General features: G+C 36.7%; 1 protein-coding gene across 1 annotated transcript in view; it reads right to left on the bottom strand.

Annotated features, from left to right (window-relative positions):
* The window catches only part of LOC135220918 (protein artichoke-like), a 175485-nt gene that overhangs the window by 16401 nt on the left and 133554 nt on the right, over positions 1-25530 (bottom strand). Inside the window, 3 exon segments of the mRNA XM_064258552.1 lie at positions 4000-4090; positions 4287-4479; positions 24747-24791. Of these exon segments, the coding sequence (XP_064114622.1) occupies positions 4000-4090; positions 4287-4477 (282 nt within the window). The 5' untranslated portion in view covers positions 4478-4479; positions 24747-24791.

Here is a 25530-nt window from a genome sequence, read left to right as displayed (position 1 = left end):
TTAGTGGATTCTGGACTTGGCCACAAAGTCTGGTATGAATTCCAGAGGGCTGAAGGATCAAACAGCCAACCAACCAAATGTTAGACAGTGTATGAGAGGTGCAGCTCTTTTACTCTCTTGGCTGAGGTGATGGAGAGTAGGAAGGGAGCCCTTAATGTCAGGTCTCTATCCGATGCTTTCTTTGGGGGTTTCATAAGGAGTTAGTCTCAGGCAGGAGAGGACTTTGGTTATGTCCATCTCGGGAGGCCTTAGTTTTTGTGGTGGGCTATCTTTCCAGCCTGACGATGTGAACTAAAGCAACTCTGTAGTCCTTGACCATCTTGAGGGAGAGGGACTTCACTCGATGCAGGAACCCTAGGAATTCCGTTATCTCCTTTTACAGTGGTCTTAGATGGATTTGTAACCTTGATTATAGCGCCAGTTACAGAAGCCTGTCCATTTTCCTCGGGTACACACTGATGAATGAAGGTCTGAGGTTATCAAGTTGGCATTTGCTGTGACCTAAAAAAAATCACGCCTTTCTCAAGAATTACTTGATAACTTCCACCTGTGAAAGCAGGGAAAGCTTACTGATTGATGGTACCTCCATTTGTGTTCTTGAACCAGAAGGTTGGGGGATGTGAGGCAGTTCTCTTTGGACATCTGTTAGGCGGTGGAGTAGTGTGTGTTCCACTCTCTCTGTAGCCACAATGGTGCCACCAGTGTCATTCTCAGTTCATGGGACACAAACTGTCTGTTTATGACTTTCCTCATCTAACTGAATGGAGGGAAGGTGTATTCGTCCATTTTGTCCCAGGGATGCAGAAAGGCAGCCTTCAGCACTGATCTTTGGTCTTTAACAGAAGAACAGTACAGGGGAAGCTTGGTGTTTCTCACTGTAGTGAATAAGTGATTTGTTGGCCCCTTCCAGAGAGAGGTCAATCAACTTGTTGGCGTCTCCTTGATTTAGGGACCACTCTGTGCCTACTACATAGTCTGCTGTGCTGAGTTTGTTTGCTATGACATTCCTCTTGCCTTGGATGTATCTGGCTATCAGGTCCAGCCCCCAAGCTTCCATCCATTTGTGCATCTCCAATGCCAGGTTGTTCAGCTTTGCTTAGTTTATGTAAGCTACCACCGTGGTATTGTTGCTTGCGGTGACTCGCCAACTTCTCTACGACTTGTAATTTGAAGTGCTGGAGTACCAGCCAGACTACTTGCATCTCCTGGAGGTTGATATGCTCTATTCTCTTCTTTGGGCCCCATGTCCCTGACGTGCTCTTGTTGTTCAGATGTGTGCCTCACCCTCAGTAGGCGGCCGAAGGGCATTCCCTGAAGTTGTTTTGTCGAGTTTCCGCTACCTCAGGTCTTCTTGATCTCTGTCAACGCGATCATCTGCAATGGGAGCTAGTCCAGTTTCCTTCAGGATACTTTTAACTGCCATTGAACAGACCAGATAACCATTGTCCCCTGGGGGACCAATTTCTCAAGGGAGACCAGGTGTCTGAGAACGACCTGCCTGCCCAGCAAGAGGAATGGGTCCGAGATTCTCAGATCAGCAATCCTCTCATTTGATGGGTACTGTCACTGTGTTGATCCATATCCTCAAGTACTTGATAGTTTGCAAGGGGTTGAGGTCTGACTTGGAGAGGTTTACTATCACCCCTAAGTTCTTGCATAGAACCAGGATCTCATCTCACCTCGAGGCTTCCCTCATTCCTTTCCTGTTCCTATGTTGTCAATGGCAGGGCTGGGAGGCACGAAACGACTGGTTGTAATTATCTGTACCCTTGCTCTGTGGGTTGACTTGCCCTTGTTGCTAGAACCGTGGTTGCAGGGAGGAACATCTAAAGTAAGAGATAGTTCTACTTAGAAGAGGGGGTCTGTCTGCTGACCCTTGGGAGACTGGAGCATGTTTCAAGGACAAACCTGCAAGAAGAGGGTATCCCTTGAGTCCTCCCTCTTTATGTCGATTGCCTGTTGTACCAACTCCGGTAGGGTGAGTTGAGTGGGGGCCTGTTTTGGAGGCTCAAACAACTCTCTGTAGAGATATGTTTCTGCACCACTATCAGAGCGGATTCTCTCCACTTCAGGATGATGTTTGCCCATGCATGGCCCACTTGCCTTGCATCGTAAGGGATGCCTTTTCCTAAGGGTCCAGGTAGCTTTTGATGGTAGACCACTTCTCTTGTGTGACTGAATCCTTGATGTCTTTGAGCCAGACCTCTTGGCATGTGGCAGGGCCCTCACCAACGTAAGTTCCAAGTTCCCTACTTCCAAGAAGTTGAGCTGTACACCTTGTTGATGGAAATGCTCCAAACAGCACATTGTAGGCCAGCCTGCTGATGTTGGAATCCAATGGCCTCAGAATGGTAACGCTATCCTTGGAAATATAGTATTTTTCTTGGTGAGGCAGGGGTGGGAGCAGAAGCTTCTCCAACCTTGAGGACATCAGGGAGTTCTCTGTCCCTGCTGCCAGGCTGTTCACTCCCTTCATCAAGCCTTGGACCAACAGGGACCAGGGCAGACAGACTGACTGGCTTACTTCTGGGTTCTTCTGTGCTGCCTACTCCAGGTATAGGTATGAGAGCAAGGTGGGTTTTTCAGGGGTGGAGATAGGTTGGTTCACTAGGCCTAGATGCTGTCTGATCTGCATGGTGAACTTGCAAACCCTTTTTCTTCTTCTGGAGCCTCTGATCCTTCCCAACTCTTGGCTGTCCCTTGCTGCTGAAGGAGGTTGCCAAATTGCTACTCAAAGAGACCTTGTGGTGTGTGCTGCTGGGGCTTGCAATGCTGTAGTCCCTATTCTTGCTCTTGTTGGTAGGGTGTTTCTCTGGTAGGGCCCACTGGGGTGACTTCTGATGCTTCCTGTCACTGCTTGGGCCTGGGGAGTGGTAATCAGAGAGGTGAGGAGCAGAGCAGGATGTACCTCTGCGAGACGAACTTCACTCCCTGTCCATCTGCTCAGGAAGCAGGACATGGGTCTTCTGCTGCTGAAATATCTGGTGGATCTGGTGAGACGTTGGTGGCTCTAGGTAAATAGCACATGACTGCTCACCCCTGATTCACTTCTCTTCCCCAAGCTGCTGCTCCTGCTTGTCCTAGAGGCCAACCAGTCCCTCTGTTGCTAGGAAGAAGTTAGATTCTGAAGCTGGTGAGACCATTGTGGAGGTGACAGATGTGACCAAGGGGAATATCTGCTCCTACTATTGAGCCCAAAGAACGAGACCTGTGTAGACAATGATTATTCCATTGAGGGGTGGAAGAGCTTGCTGAATCTTCCCTTGACCTATTCTTGCTAGCTTATCTCTTGCTTCTACAAGGTCTCAGTGCAGAAGACAAAGGACGGGATGACTGAGAGGACCTCTTGTCCTCCAGATCTTCTCATGGTGGAAGACTATGTTGGGGTCCTAATGAAGTTCCTAATGAAGTTCACCCGCTGATACCTGCTGAGTGGTTGACTGCCTTAACCCACAAATTCAGGACTTTCTTGCTTAGATCCTTGGCGAAAGGTTCCCTTGCTGACTCAAGATTAGAGGGGTAGAAGTTTACCCAACCAATAGTCCGATTTTAATTCTGTTTTTCTCCATGACCTTCCCTGGTTTGATATTGACTTATATTTAAAATCTCACCAAAATTGGTCAAGAAATGTGGATTTGTATAGTATTCATACAAACAGAATTTTCCAGTTATATTATATTGATAATATTAATTTTATATATATATATATAATATAACTTATATATATTTTTTAAAAAATTAAAAAAAAATTTGTATTAAATTTAAATTATATTTATATTATATATATATATTATATATATATGAGAGACAGAGGCGGAGGATAGAGAGAGAAGAAGAGAGAGAGAGAGAGAGAGAGAGAGATACGACTTTGATGGAAACGGTGTCTTTTTAGCACCATTCTTATTCTCTGTACGTGACTTTAGATATTGAATTTTTAAATTACAAAGTAATTTGTTCCTTAAACTGTGTATAATGAGTGAAGAAATGAATGAACCCTACCTTTCTTAGAGGAAGTTCAGATGCAGTGAATAACTGGCCTCTTAGTGCCTGGATGCCTGCTTTCCTTTGTGTAAATTCAACGATGTTCATTCTAAAAATATTAAAGATAATTAGGTCAGTATGGATCTGTTCGACTAAAAAATGGTAGATGTATTATGTACATTTCTTTACCTCATCAAAATCAGGTTTTATAATGTTACAATAGCATTAGTTTGTACATGTTGAAATCAAACAAAACTAGGAGAAATTTTAGAAATGACAACTACATTAATGGTAAATGAACCTACTTGAAAGGCAGCAATGGAAAGTCCCGAGGAAAAGCAACGTTGTCACAGTTGATAGAAATTTCATTCTGATTGCTGACTGTGCACTGGCAAGGGAGGGTCAACTGCTCGTCAACCTCAGAACAGGGGACAGGAACAGTATCACCCCATACTGTGCCCCCCACGAAAGCCAGTACCAACGCAAATACCAGCATCCCTGGAAAAGGAAAATAGGAAGAACGATAAGACATTTAATCCTTATACAAACTCGTAGTTGTAACATTTAGATTATGTATATAATTCTCTTTGCAGTTTACCATATTCACAAAAATTCTTCAGTCGGCTTATCAACGTACGCAGCACCATTATGAAGCATGTCCCCGTAGTGGGGTAGTGCCGTCAGTGGACCTCATGTGGTGCACTGTAGGCATTACTTAAGGTTCTTTGCAGCGTGCCTTTTAGTGTACCTCCTTTCATATACTTTCTTCATCTTACTTTCCACCCTCTTCCAATGCTTGATTTATAGTACAACTGCGAGGTTTTCCTCCTATTACACCTTTCAAACATTTTACTGTCAATTTCCATTTCAGCGCTGAAAGACCTTATAGGTCCCAGTGTTTGGCTTTTGGCCTAAATTCTATATTCAACTCATGAATCATGTAAAGATCTGAGCTGCTTTTCTGCACTTGTCATGTATAGACTTTTTTCCTCGTCCATTATATCTATATCTAGAATACCAAATGCCACACGTGGCTGCATCAATTTGCCTCTCCTTAGCTATCATTCGAATGTCATTTATAGGTGGTTGGGAAATTCATTAGAACATTTTCTGTTCAATACAATATATATCAAGTTTACTATTGAACTTCTTTCACAATGACTACCATTAAAACTTATTTACTGCGTAAGCTCCTCATTACTTGCTATTTCCAAATGGCTCCAAGAATTGACTTTACGAAGAAAACGCCTCATATCCATTTCTTCCTCGTTTTTAGTGCATAAATGTGTCTACCTCTACCAGATAGAAAAGAACACTGCCCAGCTAGGAACTGTATAATGAATTAAGACTGTGATAACAGTAAACAAGGAATGAAGGGAAAATTAAATACATCAGGAAAGAGGGTAGTCCAATTTTTTTTTTTAATAATAACTTATCGTGGTGCAATAGACATAAAAACCTGAGACAGCTCTGAGGCTGCATTTAAAATTCTATGATAACTACAACCAATTTAAGAAAGATGATACTCGAGTAATATGATTACCGGATAGTTGGTTAGTGAGAGGTCTCGTGTTTGTTGGGCAGAGTCCAGACGTTCAAGTTCAGTCCAACCACCCATTGGCTGCTGAGTTCAACGTATGTTTTGGTCGGCATGAATTCAACTTTTACTCAGCATCTGACCTGATTTTGTACATAACAATAGCAGAAGAATTCCTTATTGCTACCGCAAGACAACCCTTAATTCTGTAAGTTTTAAAGGTGCACAACAATACGATAAATTAGTTTTTAACAATAGACCAAATACGTTAATCATCTCCTTCCTTTTAAACCCATCGTCACCAAAATACTAAAAATGTTAATCTATGACCTCACGACAACACAATGGATACATTTTTCGTAGAGCAAAAACGGTTACGACCAATGAAGCAATAACGCCACTATTTTTAGGTTCTGAAGTATTGTGTCATTGCAAATGTTAATAAAATGAACACTTGAATTAACTCTCTTACACGCTCATACAATATATATATATATATATATATATATATATATATATATATATATATATATATATATATATATATATATATGACTGAAATATTTTCTGCTGAAACAGAAATCATCTAATGAAAGAAGCCCATAAAAGCACCAGAAAAGTAGAAAGTTTTAGCTACATTTCGGAGACAGTATTGTCTTTCTTCCTCAACAGGCAGGTGTCTCCGAAATATAACTAGCTTTTCTGCCCTTTTGGTGTTTTTATGGGCTCCTTTCATTATATGTATGCACTAGACTTGTACAGAAGTTAGGAATATGTAAATGTACATACTAACATAGTATAAATGTATACAATCAAGTACGACATATAATATACACAATTAAATACGACAAACTTGTGAGAAATGTATTTGCCTAAAGAACCTTCTAGTAAAATCCACATTAACTATTGATTAAAATGAATCAGTGTTGAAAACATTAGTTTCCGCTGTAGCCCCATACTGTACAGGAGGGAATACAAAAGTTCTCACTGCCGTTGTATAAACAAATATGTTATCCGTGTGTTTTTGGGACTGTCCTTTGCAGTGGCACTAAAATAATATATGCAAAATTTAGAGCTCACGCCATGTTTTAAGTCGGATCACTGTAGAAAAATCAAAGTATTCGACGTGAATTTTTTGGTAATGTAAACGAATCTGACTGAGTCTGAGTATAATTTTATTATAGTGAAGTTATGCTGAATATATGAATTATACAATATCTGTATGCTTAACAAGAAATTTTGTTGAGGTAATTAAAATAATTTGTGTAAATTTTAGAATAATCAGACTATAAGAAAAAAATCCAAGGCTGCATACAGAGGAAATATAAGCACGAATAAAATATTTATTTTAGCAAATGGAGGCAGTTAAAGGTAGTCACTCATTTGTGATAGTTACTAATTTGGGACAAAAGAGTAAGTGCGTTCGTTATGTTGTGGAATGTATTGAATGCTTCATAATTGCATAAGGCCAGGGCGAAGGTACCGTTTGATATCACGCATGTAGTACTAGACAGTAAATAATGATAATATTGCCAAAGTCCATACTTCTATTCGGAAATATTTCGGTAACGACTAAAATCCCAAATATGGCTGGCAAAATTATTCAGTTGCCTAAGAATATCAATCATTATGTTAAATATGTCAAATTTAAACGATAAAAATTTGTATTACACACACACACATATATATATATATATATATTATATATATATATATATATATATATATATATATATAATATATATATATGAATAATTATCACATCGAACCGTGATCCATTTATATATCAATTCAAGCTACAAATGTCCTTTAATATCTAAATTCACTTTACCTCCCAAATGATATATTTTCATATATGTACCGAAGGGGAATTTTTTTTAAGTTGATAATAATTTCGTCCCCCCATGGTGGTTCGATCCCATGGGGGGACGAAATTATTATCAACTTAAAAAAAATTCCCTTCGGTACATATATGAAAATATATCATTTGGGAGGTAAAGTGAATTTAGATATTAAAGGACATTTGTAGCTTGAATTGATATATAAATGGATCACGGTTCGATGTGATAATTATGCATATACATATATATATTATATATATATATATATATATATACATATATATATATATATATATATATATATATATATACATATATATATATATATATATATATATATATATATATATATATATATTATATTATATCTGTGTGTATAGTGTGGAAAAACGAATACGATTGGAAGGGAGGGAAAGTTACTAAATTGAAAGAGGAAGACTTAGCAGTCATCGAAATTGATATTTAAAAATTTAGTAAATTTTTCATTGGTTTGCATTATTTGATTTTCTTGTTTATATAAACTTCATAAATTTGATGAGTTAATGTAAAAAAACATGTCTTGTTTCCTTGAGTATTTATTTCAACTTTGGCATTCTGCGTTCCTAAGTGGTATTACGAGTTGATACGATTCACCCATTATTTGTTTCTATATGCACTGTATCTGTAATTTTGTTCTCCATGACATGGTGGCATTGTGCATTTTTTTGTCTCGTCTGAAGTGACTTGCAGGACCGTATATATAATATGAAGTTGTTCAGTAAAAGGCAAGTTCCTCTGTTTGCGGAGTCAGGAAGTTCGAAAAAGTAATAGCTCTTAAAATATATCAACTGGTTGGAAAGAATTTGAATTTGTCCAAGATTTAAAAATAATGAAGCTCTAATAAAATTGTATGCTGAACTTTAAGCACCACCAATTTTGTAACTACTTTTGCCACTGTACACACAATCGCAACAATTCGTTATTGTGCAGTTTTCCAAAATATGATTCTTTGTCGCAGAAACCATTATTTTTCCGTGACACGATGGATAGGTCAACGGTGGAAACTTCCTTTTAGCGCCCGATTGGAGGGAAGGGAAAACGTCAGCATCGTACTGAATTCTCATAGCTGTTGACTTAGAATGAAAAGGGTATTTATTAAAACATTCATTGAAATAAGCTTTAAAATTGAACCGATCTGAAAACCGGTGAATTGATTAAACATAGAACGAATGGAAGAAGCGAAATCCCTTGCTCATTGCAAAATCTTTGCTGTCAATATCAGTTGAGGCTAACTTCAAATGTTCGCTTTAAACTCTGGAACCGTTTGGTCAGTGAGAGAATTGTTGGTTATTAGCAGTCAAAAGTTACAAGAAAATCATGAAAAAGTTGCAAATATGCAAATATAGGATTTGAGGGAAACCGCTTTGTTGCTGATTGTCGCGAAAGAAGAACTCTTCAGAAATAAAGGTGTTCAACCCCAATTTCCGGCGACTAATGCCAGAAAAAAAATGTAAATGTGTCCATCGATGTACTTAAGGGAATATACAGCCTTAAATCTTCAGTGGACATTGAAAACGGAAGTTGAGTCAATCTTAAGTAGTTTGTTCGGAAAAAAAAATTTGCAAATTAATAGTTTTATATATTAAAATCTTCCCCTTTCGGTAGTTTTCTACTGCGCATATCGGTTCCAAATTCGTTATGCCGAAAAACTGGTATCAAAGATCCATGATTGTAAGAAGTAAAATTACAGTCACATCAATTTTATACGCTTCTTATTACTGTAATACTTATTACTCTCTCTCTCTCTCTCTCTCTCTCTCTCTCTCTCTCTCTCTCTCTCTCTCTCTCTCTCAAGTACGAGTGGTTACGAGACTCATCTGCTACCTTGAAAAATCGGGATTTTCCCTCCTATGGCTGAGTCGTCTCTTGCTGGTTTCACTGTGTTGTAGTTGTGTCCTTTTTCCCTGCAGATAATCTGTTATTGCATCCGCTGTTGCTGTGATTACTGGCAGTCTAGTGGTGCGACTTGCAACGTGTCAGTTCATTCGTGTCAATCAGAAGTCATTGGAAAGTGTCAAAGGATGACGCCTTAATTTTTGCCCTTTAGTGGATTGTCTGAGGTGCTACTCAAGCATTCAATCCTTGCTTATTTATTACTAAAGCTCCCCGTCCACACGGTCGAGCTTTGCCCGACGAATTTGGTTCGATGTGACGTCAGAATCGGGAAAAGTCAGACCCTTATCCGCTCTTTCTCCGCTTCTGACGTCACATCGAACAGAGTTCGTCGAGCAAAGCTCGACCGTGTGGACAGACCTTTCGGGTTCTTTTGCTTTCTTGGGTTTACACGTGCGCACGCATACACAAACACGCACACTCATATATATGCATATATTTAATTTAAAAAAAAAAGATTTAAACAAACTTAAGTAATCTGAGCAAAAATAGAGGCCATATCACAAGCAAGCCAGACAAAGGAAACGGAGTAGAGTAGATATACAAATAGAAATTTGTCAGTACTTGATAATTCTATAAAATTTTGGTAAGTTCCTTATGCACATTCTGTTGACTGAAAGTTACTGTGTGAAAACTAAATCGGTAGATTCCTTACTGCTCTGAAAAGAGATGGGACCAGTTCAGAAAACGAGTTTACCGAATGCTCTGCAAGCGTCCGGACTGCTTAAAATACTTGAAACTAATGGACCTTTAAGACCATTGTTGGTGGATTATGATAGATCATTACGTAAAATGATTAGTTAGTTTTACAAATAACTAACTCTACATCTGCCATCAAGAAATCCTAACGATCCAGTCGGACTGACGACTGTTATCTGGATCATAGCAGTAAACGAGATGCATAAAGAGAAAAGGGCCTTTATTGACCTCACTAGAAATAAATTTGTCCATTTTCTTTTTTAAAATTGGTCTTTGTCACGTGTTGCTATCTGCAGCCCTATCTCAAGCACCTTTGTAACCCTCCTCTTGGGCTATCATACACACATTTATATATACGTATGTGTGTAAACATAAATACGGAAGAAGGCGTTTGAGATCGAACTCAACACGCAAGGCGTAAATCAAGTACGTAAGAGAGCCAGAGATCCAAAGACGTCGACGACCTTCCTTCTTTTGCCTTGAGGGTCAGCACATTATGTCGGGGTTTCCTGGAAGGAGATTAACGCTCCAATGACGCCCATCTTCCTTCAACAAAACCACCGCTTCCATGAAACCTTTCCTAAGCAAGAGAGATAGAGAGAGAGAGAAAGTAAATAAAGGTTAGTGGTAGATGCGTCATGCAGATAAGTGTGTGGTAAAATGTTCCCCTGACATATGAATCTCGTCGGATCGTTGGAATCTTGGTTGTTTCAAAGTAAGGATAAATCGTATTTTACAACTTATCCAGAAACTGATAGAACATCTATTACCTTCCAGATACCAAAAAAACACCGTTAATTACTTTTACGAAATATTTATGGTTAACTTGGGAAAAAATAATGATTATTCTGATGCCTTCAATTATAGAAAGGGGAGAAGATCAGTTTGCGTTATTATCAAGACTGTTGTACTTCACTGACTTCGAAAAATTTAGTGTTATAGGAAACAAATAATAGAGAAGGGTCATAATAATGTCAAAATTTGTCTCTCATAGTTGTCACATAATCCTCCGATATTCAGTGTATTTCTTTTACTGGTTTGTACTGTCGAAATTTATTAATACTAAGTATTTTCATCGCATTTTTTCCATGTTCATAATTTTTTATATAATACTGTAGTTAATCAGTTCTACATACTAATAACGTACAAAATTTGTAGTTTATTTCCTCATATTACCTGCTCTGACTGACGATCAGATTATCAGTTGTCATTGCATGAGGAGCGGCGTTCCTTTACAAATACAAACTCTCTCTCTCTCTCTCTCTCTCTCTCTCTCTCTCTCTCTCTCTCTCTCACACACACACACACACACACACACACACACACACGCACACACACAATTGATATGAGCTCGAGGAAGGATTACCTACTGCTTTTTAAACTTAGACCTGTTTAGGTAATAGCTTGAGCCATAAGAGAAGATTGTGGCCTTGCTCGGTATAAGCACTAGTAATTGGCATTAAGTGCTTGGTCTCCTCGTCTTTAACTCTGGATGCCAAGCGAATGGCCTTGCTTGATAACCTAGGTCATTGTATTTAGCCAAGGAAAATTCTTTGTGGAGAGACAAAATTTGGAAATGGTCCTCGGTCCCAAGGCATATGGGAAAATAAGAAATCTCGTTTTATAAGTGCTGAGGAAAACTGAAGTTAGGAAATCGGAATATAGAACCCTAGATCCAGTGGGTGCATCAGGTAGAAATTTATCTGAGGAGACATAGACTAAACATCTTGGCTGCTTTGTGAATCACAGTACGAAAGAATGGGAAAAGAGATGGATGGAAAAGCAGATGCAATGTTAGACAAGAACTAAACTTGACCTCAAGATCTACTTTTCATCGCCATACTTGAGGCGAAATTGGAAGCACCCAACAATGAAAAGTGACAGAATTTCTAAGTTTGAAAGAATAAACCTCTTGAAGGTAAACTTCTGGAAGATTGTACAATTAAATTTTGAAATAGATTTGTAGATACAATACCTGACGAAAAATAAGACCTAAGATACAATAAGTATAAATAAAATGAAAAGGTAATCGAAAAATTTCATGAGGAAATGAAGTAGGAAAATAGCACATGCTAAATACTAAATTGTAGGTAGTACAGTTGAACAAAGATCAAGGATAAGTAAAAAGGAATTTCTGGAAAAACTGGTGGATGATGATGGATGCCACTCGGGGAGTGGCATTTATGTTACAGTAGTCATTAGAATTACTATTAACTAAAATATCCATCGTCGAAAAGGAAAAATGAGAAAATACACGTCAACAGGAGGGGAACTTGAGACGGGGGAATTAAAAGTGGAACTGAACATTTAGTGAGATCATAAATAAGAGACGTGAAAGAGATCATTTGACTGATGTACAATAAGCTTAGTAAAATGATTTAAAACTATCCATGAACAAAATAGATGCGGAGTTATTGTTGTTGGGGTCTTAAGTGAATATGCTTTAAATATGAGCTTCTACGGAGGAATGTTAGGTGACTTCCTGTTTGACCTTCTTTGTATCTTAAAATGAACAAAGTGGTTGCAGGTGAGAGAGAAGGAAGAGACTGAAGTGCCGATAAAAACTTCTATAGATAATACGACTGTAACCAGCTAAACATCACAAGGTTTACAAAGCCTTCTTAACAGTAGTCCTGAGATAGAACTTCAGATAACGTCAAGAAATACAGAAAAAATGGGGAGAGACAGTGAAATAACACTAGATGAAGAAAGATTTAAAAGGACGTAGCATATATTTAGGAACAGCGATATCCAAAGCATGTTCTCTTTATTTTGAATTTAGAGAAATAATAAAAAGGCAAATGAAACAAGGGCCAGGATAGGAGGTTTAGAAATAAAGTAGACTTACATTACATACGAAAGAAAAATTACTTTGTCTATTGCAATCTATATTGCATGTATGTATGCCTCTGGACATGAATCATGGTGTGACAATGAAACTATAACTCGAAGATTTTGTCGATGCTAGAAAAAATCTTAGAAGGCTATTAAGGCTGGAATTGATCACCAATAATTAAGAGTCAGAGGGCAAAGTGCAATGAGAAATGATACTTAAAGGAAAATTACAGAAGTTCCAAAGTAATGAAGATGAAATAGTATGAAAAGGAGAGGAACATGTGCGTACCCTTCAAACAGCGCCAGAGAACAGCAGTGATAGTGTCAGCTAGACACTTGGGCCACCAGGGATATAGGAAGGTCCAGGCCTACTGGGATGAGAACCGGGACAGGCTCGATATTAGTATAGGTGTGTGGAGGTGAAAGTGAAGGGTAGACATGGGTGGCGGAATTTCATAGTGGCCATTTGCGACGAACGGCATAGGTGGTGATCATAAGAATGATTACGCACGCACACACACCCACATGTTATATGTGTGTGTGTGTAAATATATATATATATATAGTATATATATTATATATATATATGGTTTATTGTATAGTGATATAATTTAGATATATTTGTACATTATAATCTTGGGCTAAAATGCCATTTTAGCTGTCTTCGGAATTCATGTTTCGTGAGCAGTGACTTGCCATAATTTGCCCCACAATTTTATTTTTCTTTGAATGAGACCATTATTATCTATTTCTTTTCTCGAATATTTCACATTAAAACATTTGCCTCTGATACCCTCATTGATAACAATTTATGTTATGTAACGGTATTTGTTCGTCCCGGTTCGGGAGTTATGTCATGCAGTTTTCAGAGTGTATTTGCCTTGGACATGATTTAAATACCAATGCGACCAAATTACTGCACACATGAAATTTACAATTGAATGCCAATCTACCGCCCATGTCTGCTTTTAGTATTAAATCACGTGATAAAAAGAATTTTATTAGGAGAAGTGAGTGCAGTGCTCTTATTTCATGGTTACATTTATATTAAGTATACGTTTTAATGTAAGAAAACTAATATAACACCAACCTAAACACATTTTCCCCATTTCTCCTTTGCATTTTAGATGAAAGGTAAGCCTTAAGTATTTACGAGTGATGCCGTCAAGTGGGATCTGGGATCAGCTGGCCAGTAGCTTCCATGGCATGCTTTCTCTTTCGTTTGAATAAATCTGTTGATAATATCTACCAAACATCAGGCAAGAGACTGCTTGCTGTCTCGGAACACGAAATATGAGCAACTTATCTTCGTGATTATAGTGTGTAACTCAGGAGAATTTTCTGAAGTGAATTTCATTTAATCCTCCTAATTTCTCTCTCTCTCTCTCTCTCTCTCTCTCTCTCTCTCTCTCTCTCTCTCTCTCTGACTGCAGGTTAGCTGTCACTATGCATCTGAGTGACAGAGTGAACTTCATGGCCTACCTCATGCAGGACACGAATAGTGGAAGAGAACTACATTGTTCGTTATACATACGTATGTTTATAGTATATATATATATATATATATATATATATATATATATATATATATATATATATATACTTACATACATACATACATCCATACATTCATACATACATACATACATATACATATACATATATCCTTTCCTTGATACCCTAAACCTGCCACACACTCATCCACCTATTTAGGTAGTGACGATTATTCAGAAATTCCATTTTCTTTTTTACACTTCAACTTTGATATATTCAAAATTTTACTGTCGTGAGGTTAGTGAAATGCCAGAGAAGTTTTGCACATACGCCTGAATGGAGTGTTTATGTAGTGTTTTCCGTAGGGGTGGATAGTGCCGTCAGTGCACCCATTACTTGACGTTCCTTGCAGCGTCCTTTCGGCCCTTATACCTGTAACCCCTTTTGTTCCTTTTACTGTACCTCCATTTGTAAACTTTTTCTTCCATCTTACTTTTTACCCTCTCCTAACAATTGATTCATAGTTCAACTGCTAGGTTTTCCTCCCGTTACACGTTTCAAACCTTTTACTGTCAATTTCCGTTTCAGCGCTGAATGGCCTCATAGGTCCCAGTGCTTGGCCTTTGGCCTAAATTCTGTATTCAGTACTATTCAATTTATGTAGGGTTACATCCAAATTTGCCACCAGGAAAGTGAAACAATGCGCGTAAATCCTAACCAGTTTCTTCTCTATCTCTAAGACATTTTCATACTCTGAAAATGTCTAAGATATAAAAAACGAAAACCGATCTCTCTCTCCTCTCTCTCTCTCTCTCTCTCTCTCTCTCTCTCTCTCTCTCTCTCTCTCACTTGACCAATTTTCTTTGTATTTCGTGCTGTACTATCTGGGTTTCAAGCAAGTCTTCGGGAGGTAGTCTGACAAACTATGTATAAATGTGTATGTATGTGGGAATGTTTATGTATGTAAGTATGTATGCATATATATGTATACTTTTGTGTTGTCATTTATTCATGATTGACTAATATTTACTAACAAATATTAAGCCACCGATAGTCAATATCGATTTCTTATACCTTTTGGATAACTTACAGCCAAAGGGAATTATATGAAAAGATACATCTTCCCGGTAGATGCACTTCTCATTTGAAATAAGCCTTGGGTGCACATTATTTCCAGTTTACAATGAATGCGACACAATAATATTTGTGATTATATATATATATATATATATATATAGATATATATATATATATATACACACACACACACACACACACACATATATATATATATATATATACATATATAATGTAAGTATGTATATATATCTGCGTAAAATTACACAGCAGGGTTTACTTAAGAAGATGAAAATTACTTTCCTTTTGAAGGGGACGAGATTGGCAGTCCAACACATACACACTTGTTAATCTATTCTATAATGAGAAAAAGACAGTGTATCTCGTACCCCTCATTTAACACAGACTTCCGGTGTAAAATTCCTTTTGCCCAATACCACACTCACGAAGCTTCATTAACTGCAGCTGAAAGAAAGCACCACAAATCTCTCCGAGTCGGGCATCTTCCACTGGAGATGAAATCATCACGAACTAAACTCAATGCGTAGACGAAATCGACTGGCAGTAACCTAATACGCCTATTGAATGCCCAGCTTACAAGTCGCACACCATGCCGAAGACCCCGCCCTTCGGGGTCACAGGTCACGCCATGAATAGGCCACTCTTAATCAGAGCCCTTAAAGAATCATAGATCACTTGGGTGGATTCCATAGTCACACGTGGACTATTAATCATGGAGGTCTGAAGAGAAAGGGAAGGGAGCCCGCCCCTGTCTGTGCCTTCCCTTCCCTTTCAGGGACCCTTCGATCACCCAGCTTAGTTGCTCGCTGACCGTGGCTTTAGTCAGCCTTCCTCCGCGCAGGATTGTCTTTTAATTAATTCAGAAGAAGACCTTTAATGGTGATAGAATAGAATATTTCAAGGTGGTGGTATAACGAAGGTTATGCACTCAACCTGAAAAGATTCTTAAATTTGTCTTGCGGCAAATAACCTTAGGCATCTAATCTGTCTGATACATTATTAAACTCGGTACCATGCATCTTATAATGCAACGTAGGTTTCCAAGAGGAATTTTATGAGCTATGGAAATTAAGATATTCAAACTATATATATATATATATATATATATATATATATATATATATATATATATATATATATATATACACATATGTAAAATTTGAACCCTCAGATATATGAGAAGTCAAAAGCATATGAGGTTATTCGTGTGCGCTCTCCAATCCTTTTAAGAGTAAAACACAAGTGGAATTTTACAGTTGATCTACAAAGGCCGATTGGAAGCGCCCTGTCCTTTCATAAGAGAGACCGGGGTTCGATCTCGATGTGAGTCATATATATATATATATATATATATATATATATATAGTAGATATATATATATATATATATATATATATATATATATATATAGTGTATGTGTGATTGTATTATAATGTTAGCACTTTCTAGAAAGGTATTTAATATCGTATTATTGTATGAAAAATCACGTGCTAGATCCATATCTGTGAACATCCTGATGACATACAACTCTGACTTTCTGTTAGTCTCTCTTAAAGCTCTTATATTTGTCAGGAACTTACAATGCTGTTTAAAAAATATTGCAATATATATACGTATATATATAATATATATATATATATATATATATATATATATATATATATATATATATATATATATATATATAAGAGAGAAAGAGAGAGAGAGAGAGAGAGAGAGAGAGAGAGAGAGAGATGTGGAATGGGATTTTTCTCATCATTAGTTCAGAGGAAGCCATTAACGATCTCTGATCATAGCACAAAATGGTCCCTTGAAAGACGATACCGTAGTGGATTGAAGAATAATTTTAGTAATAGTAACAAAGGAATCGCTTTTGGTTGGATCATATTGTTACTTGTCGCTTACCTTCTTCTTCCGTTTTTCCTTTTTGTTGTACACATTGGTTATCCTTTGAATAACTGTGAATCAGAGATTCACTATTATTCTCTTTAATATTTGTAATCAGTCTCCTAAGAACGTATTTGAATATTCCTTTTCTTATTGTTATAACTCTTGGTTACCAATAGCTAATATTCTTCCACCCGCGAAAAGAGGCCAGTATGTCATACTACACACACACACACAAAACCTTAAAAGGAATCATCCAAACGTTTTTGGGGTGGTTTTCGAAAGATCGTGAGGATGCACTCGCATGCAAGTTGGTAGAGCGCATGCGCGTCCAAGCAAGCACCACTTTCATACGAAATTCAGGAATCCACATCGTCATCGTCGCTAGCAAGCATACAGAACTTTTACAATAACTATTTGCTGTCGGTTCGGATGTGTGACGCGATAACAATAACAATATGAACCTATATTAATTTATTGCTATTTATTAAAATTTTTCTATAAAATACTGCAAGTACCATTTTACAAACGTATATATACATACACGCACATAAGTCTTAAAGAATGTCTTTTAACCCTAACAGAAACATCTCATGCGTGCAGCGCGAGGTCAAAGGGTCTGCAAGACCAAATGCACATTTCTCCAATAATGGGTCGAGATCAAGAAGTCATGCACTGCTCACCAAGTATTCTTTTGTCACAGACTTAAGCTTCACAACTGCATATATCAAACGCACTAAAAAACAAGTTGGCACTGAAGTAATTGCTTATATTTTAAATATATAAAAAACTATTATATTTACTAAGCAATAAAATATAACAAACATGATCATCGAAAATTTCATATAGTTTGTGACAGACGAAAGAAATAGCTTCTGAAAGACCGATAACATTTCACACACTTCTTGTCAACTCGATAATGACAATATCAAAAGCAGTGTTTATCGGTCCAGTTAGGTCATTTTCACTATAATTATCATTCACTTCGGTGCTCACCATCTCCCATCTCCCACAGTCTGGTGTCTGTATGGAAACGGTGTCTTCATATCTTACAAGACTGGAAGCTTGTTTTTCCGTAGCATTATCTCAATCGTCACTCACTTCCAGATCATGGGCAATCGTACCTGGGATGAGACCAGTGTGCAAAAAAAATTCTTTCCTTGTCATTGCTACGAACAGAAAAAGGAGAACCGGTTTGTTGTATTTGTCCCTCTCGGGTGGGGTTCAGTGACTCGTGATCTTTCACCTCTCTCCCTCTTTCTCTCACTCTGGCCCCTTGCTTGGTGGCAGTGCGTCTGTCTAGCTCACAGCTGGGCGACCTGTGTTTGAATCTCAAACCGGAGAAAGGACGAATGGGCGCACTCCCTAAAATCCAGTTTGCCTGGGTTAACTTACAGCAGTGAGTTAGATACCCAGGTGTTAGTCAACTGTTGTGAGTTGCACTTGGATGGAGGAACATAGAAAGAGAAACGAGAGAAAAGTCACGAGACAAATTCTATTGAAGCTTATGATGAATTGCATGAACGTCAATTTACTGTAGACAACAGATTTTGAATAACTAGTACTAGAATCATCCGCAAGGAATCTGCACACCAAAATCTAGAGTCGGAATAGAAATAGAAGAGAAGCAAAGTGTGATTCAGGCAGACATGGTCGCCAAAAAGCCGACTTAAAGGTCGCTCTAGATCAGAGAAGCAAAAAGATAAATCCTGAGAAATTTGTTGGTAAATAACATTTTTCTGCTTTGATACTATTGTGTTTATCCGGTTGGACTGGAGAGAAAGCAACCAACCAGAAATGTACTCGGGACATACTACCGGAAATCCAAATACAATCCTCCGGATATTACTTTTACCACGATGACAATGAAGCATCAACTACAGTCTGTTACAGATTTCCTTGGTTTAGTCAAGAGGCGAACTAATGACTTGCTTAATGCGTGGGAATTTAAATTTTAATCGTTTTTGTGAGATCTTTCTTATTACCAGTTTAACATGGGACAATTAGTCATGAAATTCATTTCTGATATAGCCTACTGCTTGCCATCTGCTTAAAGAATCACGTGAAGATACGGTCGCTACTGCTTATCTTGTATGGGACCTCGTAAATGATATAGTAGTAAAAATATCACCGTCCGAAGTTTTAACACTTTTTATAATGGGAAGAGAGAGAGAGAGCACCCCTTCAACAAGAAAGAAAGAGAGAGAGAGAGAGGAAAAAAAAAACGCAGGGTTCTAAAGGCAGTGACATTGCATGCTATTGTCTCCCACCGTATAACCTGCGAAATTGAGAGTAATGAAGACATGCATAACATACTATTTCTACTATGATTACGGGACTGCGGTTTTGTTGCAGAGGGAAGGAGCCGTTCAAAGGGTTCCACCACATGAGGTGAACACTCTTACCCCAAAATAATAGAACCTTGACCTCTCTAAACCCCTCGTGTGTTTGGTTAACTAACTCGATTAGAGTTCAGCCTTTGTTTGTTCGGGGCATTTTATTTGTGAGTCTGGCTATGACTACAGTGTACACATCAAATAATAGTAAATCTACGCTTCTGTGTCAAATAATTTAATAAGAGAAACTTTTTCCCGGTGCTTCTAATACAAGTTCTGTTTCTAAAACAACAATAATCTTAATAATAGTTATACTACCTGTGGATAATCATGATCGTTACTAATGATTTCTCTATAATCATGACAGACACACAAGTGCACTCTTTTACCAGTCGTTAACCTTTCTGTACATTGCCCTTCACCCAACTCCAAGTTCAAGTCGAACAATTATCGAATCACAAACTGGTCTCGTGACAAGCGCTTGCTGTGCCATGATTTCTTTTTTCTTTCTTTTTTATGTCTCTAAAAAGACAATTTAGGGGACTCTAAGAAAACGAGAAAAATGGTAGAAAATTTCATGGACTATGAGCAGTTTTCTCTCCCTGTTATGAACTTTAATTTTTTTGTTTTTTATGACTCTTATACTTGGTGTAATGCCGTAGATCATACCTATTACGACACAATGCCCTGCCAGAACAATGAAGGCAAACTGGGGACGGAGGGAAGGAGGGAGAGGTAACGTTATACAACAGGAACAATATTTTCTAAGATCAAGTACAGTGGAACAAACGCGTTTATCTGCCCTTAGGAATTGCTTGGGTTGGGTCGGGGTGTTCAGGATTAGGGTGCGTTTGTTACGCGAGCAACAACAGTTATGTGTGAATGTACTCTAAGGTAGATGTGAAGACAAAATAAGAGAATGCACAGGAAAACTGTTTTGCCATGGAAGCATTTTCAATCTTCCCGATGCACCAGTTTCCTTCCGAATGACTCCATATCAGCGGATATATTGGCAACGTTATCACTGAAATAGCCGTCAAAATGCAAACTAAAATGCGCTTAAACGCATGTCACTTTCCATTTTTTCCAAATAATGGTAACTTTATGAGAAGCCATTTAATATGATATAGCTTGATTTTGTGAAATAACAAGCTACAGATATTTAGGTGCATGACTTTCAGTTATGTTCAACATTCAGATTCTGTAAGAAAATAATTTAAAAGTTTTTTTTTAACCCATAGTACAGTCTATGTAAGAATTATAAACATTATCATTCAATAAGTGGGTAAATAACAGCTAGTGCGCTTGATGAGTGCTGCATGAATGCATTTCCAGTATAATTAGCTTTAAAAAGGTTTGACATGCTGTAGGTACATCAACATATCTTATTAAAATTGTTGGAAAAGTCAGTTTAAACCATGGCCAGTAGTTTATTTTTCAGGGTCTTCTCAGCGAAATCGTCTTGTTAATAGTACACAGTATGATTTGAGGTATATAGGTACTTGTCCTAGATGAATTTTCTACGGGGTCTAACTTTAAAATTTGCACTATTATTTTTATCGCCATTTATAAGGCTGCAGATGTGATGTTTTTACATTTAGTAAAGTTACGAAGTTCACATATACCATATTGAAAACAAATATTAAAGAATTAAAGGCGTTGTTTCTTCTCAGTATCATCTTAATTCATCACAGTAAAAAAGGTAGCGTCATTTACAGATCTTCCCACGTTGTTCATTTCACTAGAAATAAAATTGGCGTATTCTCTTCCATTAAATGAAACGTCTTGATGTCGATCATGTGTGGAAATACTTAATACGGAAGTTGATGATTTTGTTTTAGGTAAGAACCAAGTGATAACTCCTACAAGGCTGTTCGATTTGAACGATTTCAGATACTTCACAAATTTCTCCAAATCTCTAGGGGGAATTAAAATCATTCTACTGACAATTCCTCAAGAATAATAATTACGCTTCAGCCACACACCTCACGTCAGCCTGAAACACTTTCTGACCCAAAGAGTGGAAATGACAACAAGCGCTTGACCGCCACTGCGCATCCAGTTTCTCTTTTCGTTTCGCAATGCGCACGCCTACCTTTCAATCATCGTAAGGGGGATTTTGTTACGGTAACAAGAAAGCGTAACACTCGCCAGTCACCGTAACGACAGTGCAAAAAAAAAAAAAAAAAAAAAAAAAAAACGTGGACAAACATTGCACAGATATCTTTAGTATGTAATCGTTGTTACGTTTGGGGTCCAGAGTTGGTGGGTCGGAAAAGACAGCGGCGACTTCTACTAAATGACTTAATAGGAAATAAAGAAAAAAAATGTGTGGTTGTGCAGTTGGTGTTGTTAGGGTTTAGGATAAACGCAAAAAGCTTCGGAATTAACCACTAGGTTTCAACATCCCAGCGTATGAATGATTCAGTTCTAAAATTTTTGGGAAAACGGAAGCAGGGAGGAAAATCTAAAGCTTGGTAGAACAGGCAAAGTGTGTCGTCAGATGTTACAGTTAGATGAAGGGAAGTTCACTGATCTTAGTTTACCCAGGAATTGCCAAAAGGTAAAATAGATTACAAATATATATATATATGTATATATATATATATAATATATATATATATATATATATATATATATATATATGTATTATATATACATACATAAAATATATACACACACATATATATATTATATATATATATATATATATAATATATATATATACATATACATATATATATACACACATCACATATATATATATATACATATATTATACACACACACATATATATATATATATATATATATATATATATATATATATATATATATACATACACATATATATAAATATATTTGTTTGTAATCGATTTTACCTTCATCTAAGTGTAACATTTGACGACATAATTTTCCTGTTCTACCAAGCTGTAGAATTCCCTCCCTACTTACGTTTTCCCAAAATTGTAGTACTGAAGAAAGCACGCTTTCTTTGGCTATTTATCGCGGGCGAATAGCCTCCAATAAAGAAAGAGAGAGAGACAAAACTTGATCCATCCATCTCATTTTACTAGAAAGAACACCAAGGCTTGCATTTTAATTATCCTCCGTTAGCCTGACCTGCAGTAACTAAATTTTGCTGAATAGTAAATCAACTATAGTGGGTCGTACCTCAGCAAGAGAAGGGTGTGGGATACTTGAACTCTCCCTTTCATTATTAGCTGTTACTTGGAAGAGGAAATATATATATATATATATATATATATAATATATATTATATATATATATATATATATATATATATATATATATAATATATTTATTTGTGTGTGTGTGGGGCGCGTAGTTATATATAAAAACAGATATGGAACTATATACATGAATACAGTACACACCTTTCTCCTTAGAAGGAATAACTTCGGAGGAAGTAACCCTTCCGGTTTTCAACAAGTGGATTTGGGATAAGGTTGCTAACCTTATGTATATATGTATGTATGTATATATTGTTAGCAACCTTATCCCAAATCCACTTGTTGAAAACCGAAAGGGTTACATCCTCCGAAGTTATTTCTTCTAAGGAGAAAAGGTGTGCACTGTATTCATGTATATAGTTCCATATCTGTTTATATAACTAGGCCAATAACACATTATATAATATATATATATATCTATTATAGTTATTAGATATATATAAGAATATATACATATATATATATATATATATAATATATATATATATATAATATATATATAATATATATATATATATATCCTCTTACAAGTAACAGCTAATAATGTAGTGTGAGTTCAAGTATCCCACACCCTTCTCATGCTGAGGTAAGACCCACTATAGTTGACTTACTACTCAGCAAAATTTATTGCTCAGGTCAGCTAACGGAGGATATGTAAAATCAAGCCTTGTAGTTCTTTCTAGTAAAATGAGATGGATGGATCAAGTTTTTCTTTTCTCTCTCTCTCTCTCTCTCTTTTTTCTTTTCTCTCTCTCTCGTCTTCTCCCCTTCCTCTTCTCTCTCTCTCTCTCTCTGTTTAGAACAGGTTATAATGCAAAACATTGTTACCAAGAAAAAAGCTCTGTAACACTAAAAATTCTTTTGAAGTAATTAATTGCACTATTAAAATTGACGGAAGGGGTAAATTGATAGAAAGCGTTCATAATAATTTTCTTTACATACTAAACAACCTTTAATGGCATTACTTAGTTCGTTCATTAACCCTTTCTTTGTAGCCGTAAACTTAACATAATTATATATCACGCTACTACAGTAACTGTTTCACTTTTTTCTCATTTTAGTTCCGCTTAACTGATTTTTAATAAATCATTCACTTAACATTTAATTCACGGCTAGTTCACATTGTATGAACAATGCTCATTATATATTCCATTTTTATGCCACAGTATTAGCTCCATCTAGTTCAAGTATTTTGATTTATTCCTGTATTATGAGTCTCCTCCCTAAATTGATATTTTCCATTGTGTCTGTCTGTCTGTCTCCTCCTCATCTGTCAGCATCAATAAATACTCCCAAAAACACTAATCATGCCTACCGTCTCTCTCTCTCTCTCTCTCTCTCTCTCTCTCTCTCTCTCTCTCTCTCTCTCTCTCTCTGCGATCCCAACAGCTCCTCCATCCAAAGATTATCTCAAGAAGCGACAGGAAGCCTCACAGTTACAAAAAAGGCCGTAAAAAAGCGATTACTCCTTAACGTAGCAAAAACGAGGTCACTAAAGATTCGGCAAGGGAACAGACGGGCAGACAGACAGGCAGACAGAGATGTGACAGTGAAGGAAAAATGTAGAATTCTGCCGTAATCGCTAAAGGATACGAATTGTGCTTATTATGAGGTTTAACTTTAAAATGTTTCGTCTTTTTGGTCACGTCAATATCCTGTATTGAATGACTCGAGTTAACTCAGTAAAATTTCCTTTTTGTTTCATTTTACAACAGATTTCTTATTAAGGGAAAGTTGCAGACAAAACTTTTACTAAATGAATCGTGATCATATGATCATTATCATTATTATAAAACATGAAAAGATATGAGAGATGGTTACGAACTTTTTTATTTCATATATCGATACTCACTTGACGATTCGTGTGTCCACTAGGCCAGCGACATTGGGAAGTTATCTGCAGGGGAGAAAAGAGATAATGACATTACAATTATTCCAAGAGTATTTCTCTCTCCAAGAGAAAAGAATTTCCATCCCGTTTTCTGATCTGTTTAGCAAGCTGGGAGTCTATTCTGTTCCAAGAAAAAAATACATGATTAAAGTCTGTAATATTTCGGATTAGGCTGCAATTTACATAACGGTGTATGTTCTGTATGGATAATATGTATACAGTATTTGTCTAGGTAAATTCAAGAATGAGGATTGCTTTTGCTCTAAGAATTTTTCTCTCATTATATATTCTTTTTTGCCTCAACACTTATGGACTAGAATACGCTACTCTTGTACCCATAATTTATATATGTGTATATAAGATTTGATATAATTATATGTATGTATATCTGTATATATATTATATAAGTAATTATATGATAATATGTATACAATATTTGTCTAGGCAAATTCAAGTATGAGGATTGCTTTTGCTCTAAGAATTTTTCTCTCATTATATATTCTTTTTTGCCTCAAACTTATGGACGTAGTAATACGCTACTCTTTTACCCATAATTTATATATGTGTATATAAAGATTTATATAATTATATGTTATGTATATATATATATATATAATGTAATTATATGATATATGATTAATATATATATATATATTATATATATATATATATATATATATATATATGTGTGTGTGTGTGTGTGTGTGTGTGTGTGTGTGTGTGTATTAGCGAAGGAAACAAACAA

The sequence above is a fragment of the Macrobrachium nipponense genome, chromosome 2 (genome assembly GCF_015104395.2).
Source record: "Macrobrachium nipponense isolate FS-2020 chromosome 2, ASM1510439v2, whole genome shotgun sequence".
Classification (NCBI taxonomy): Eukaryota; Metazoa; Arthropoda; class Malacostraca; order Decapoda; family Palaemonidae; genus Macrobrachium; species Macrobrachium nipponense.
Note: the sequence above shows the minus strand (reverse complement) of the source record. Positions and strands in the feature narration are given on the sequence as shown.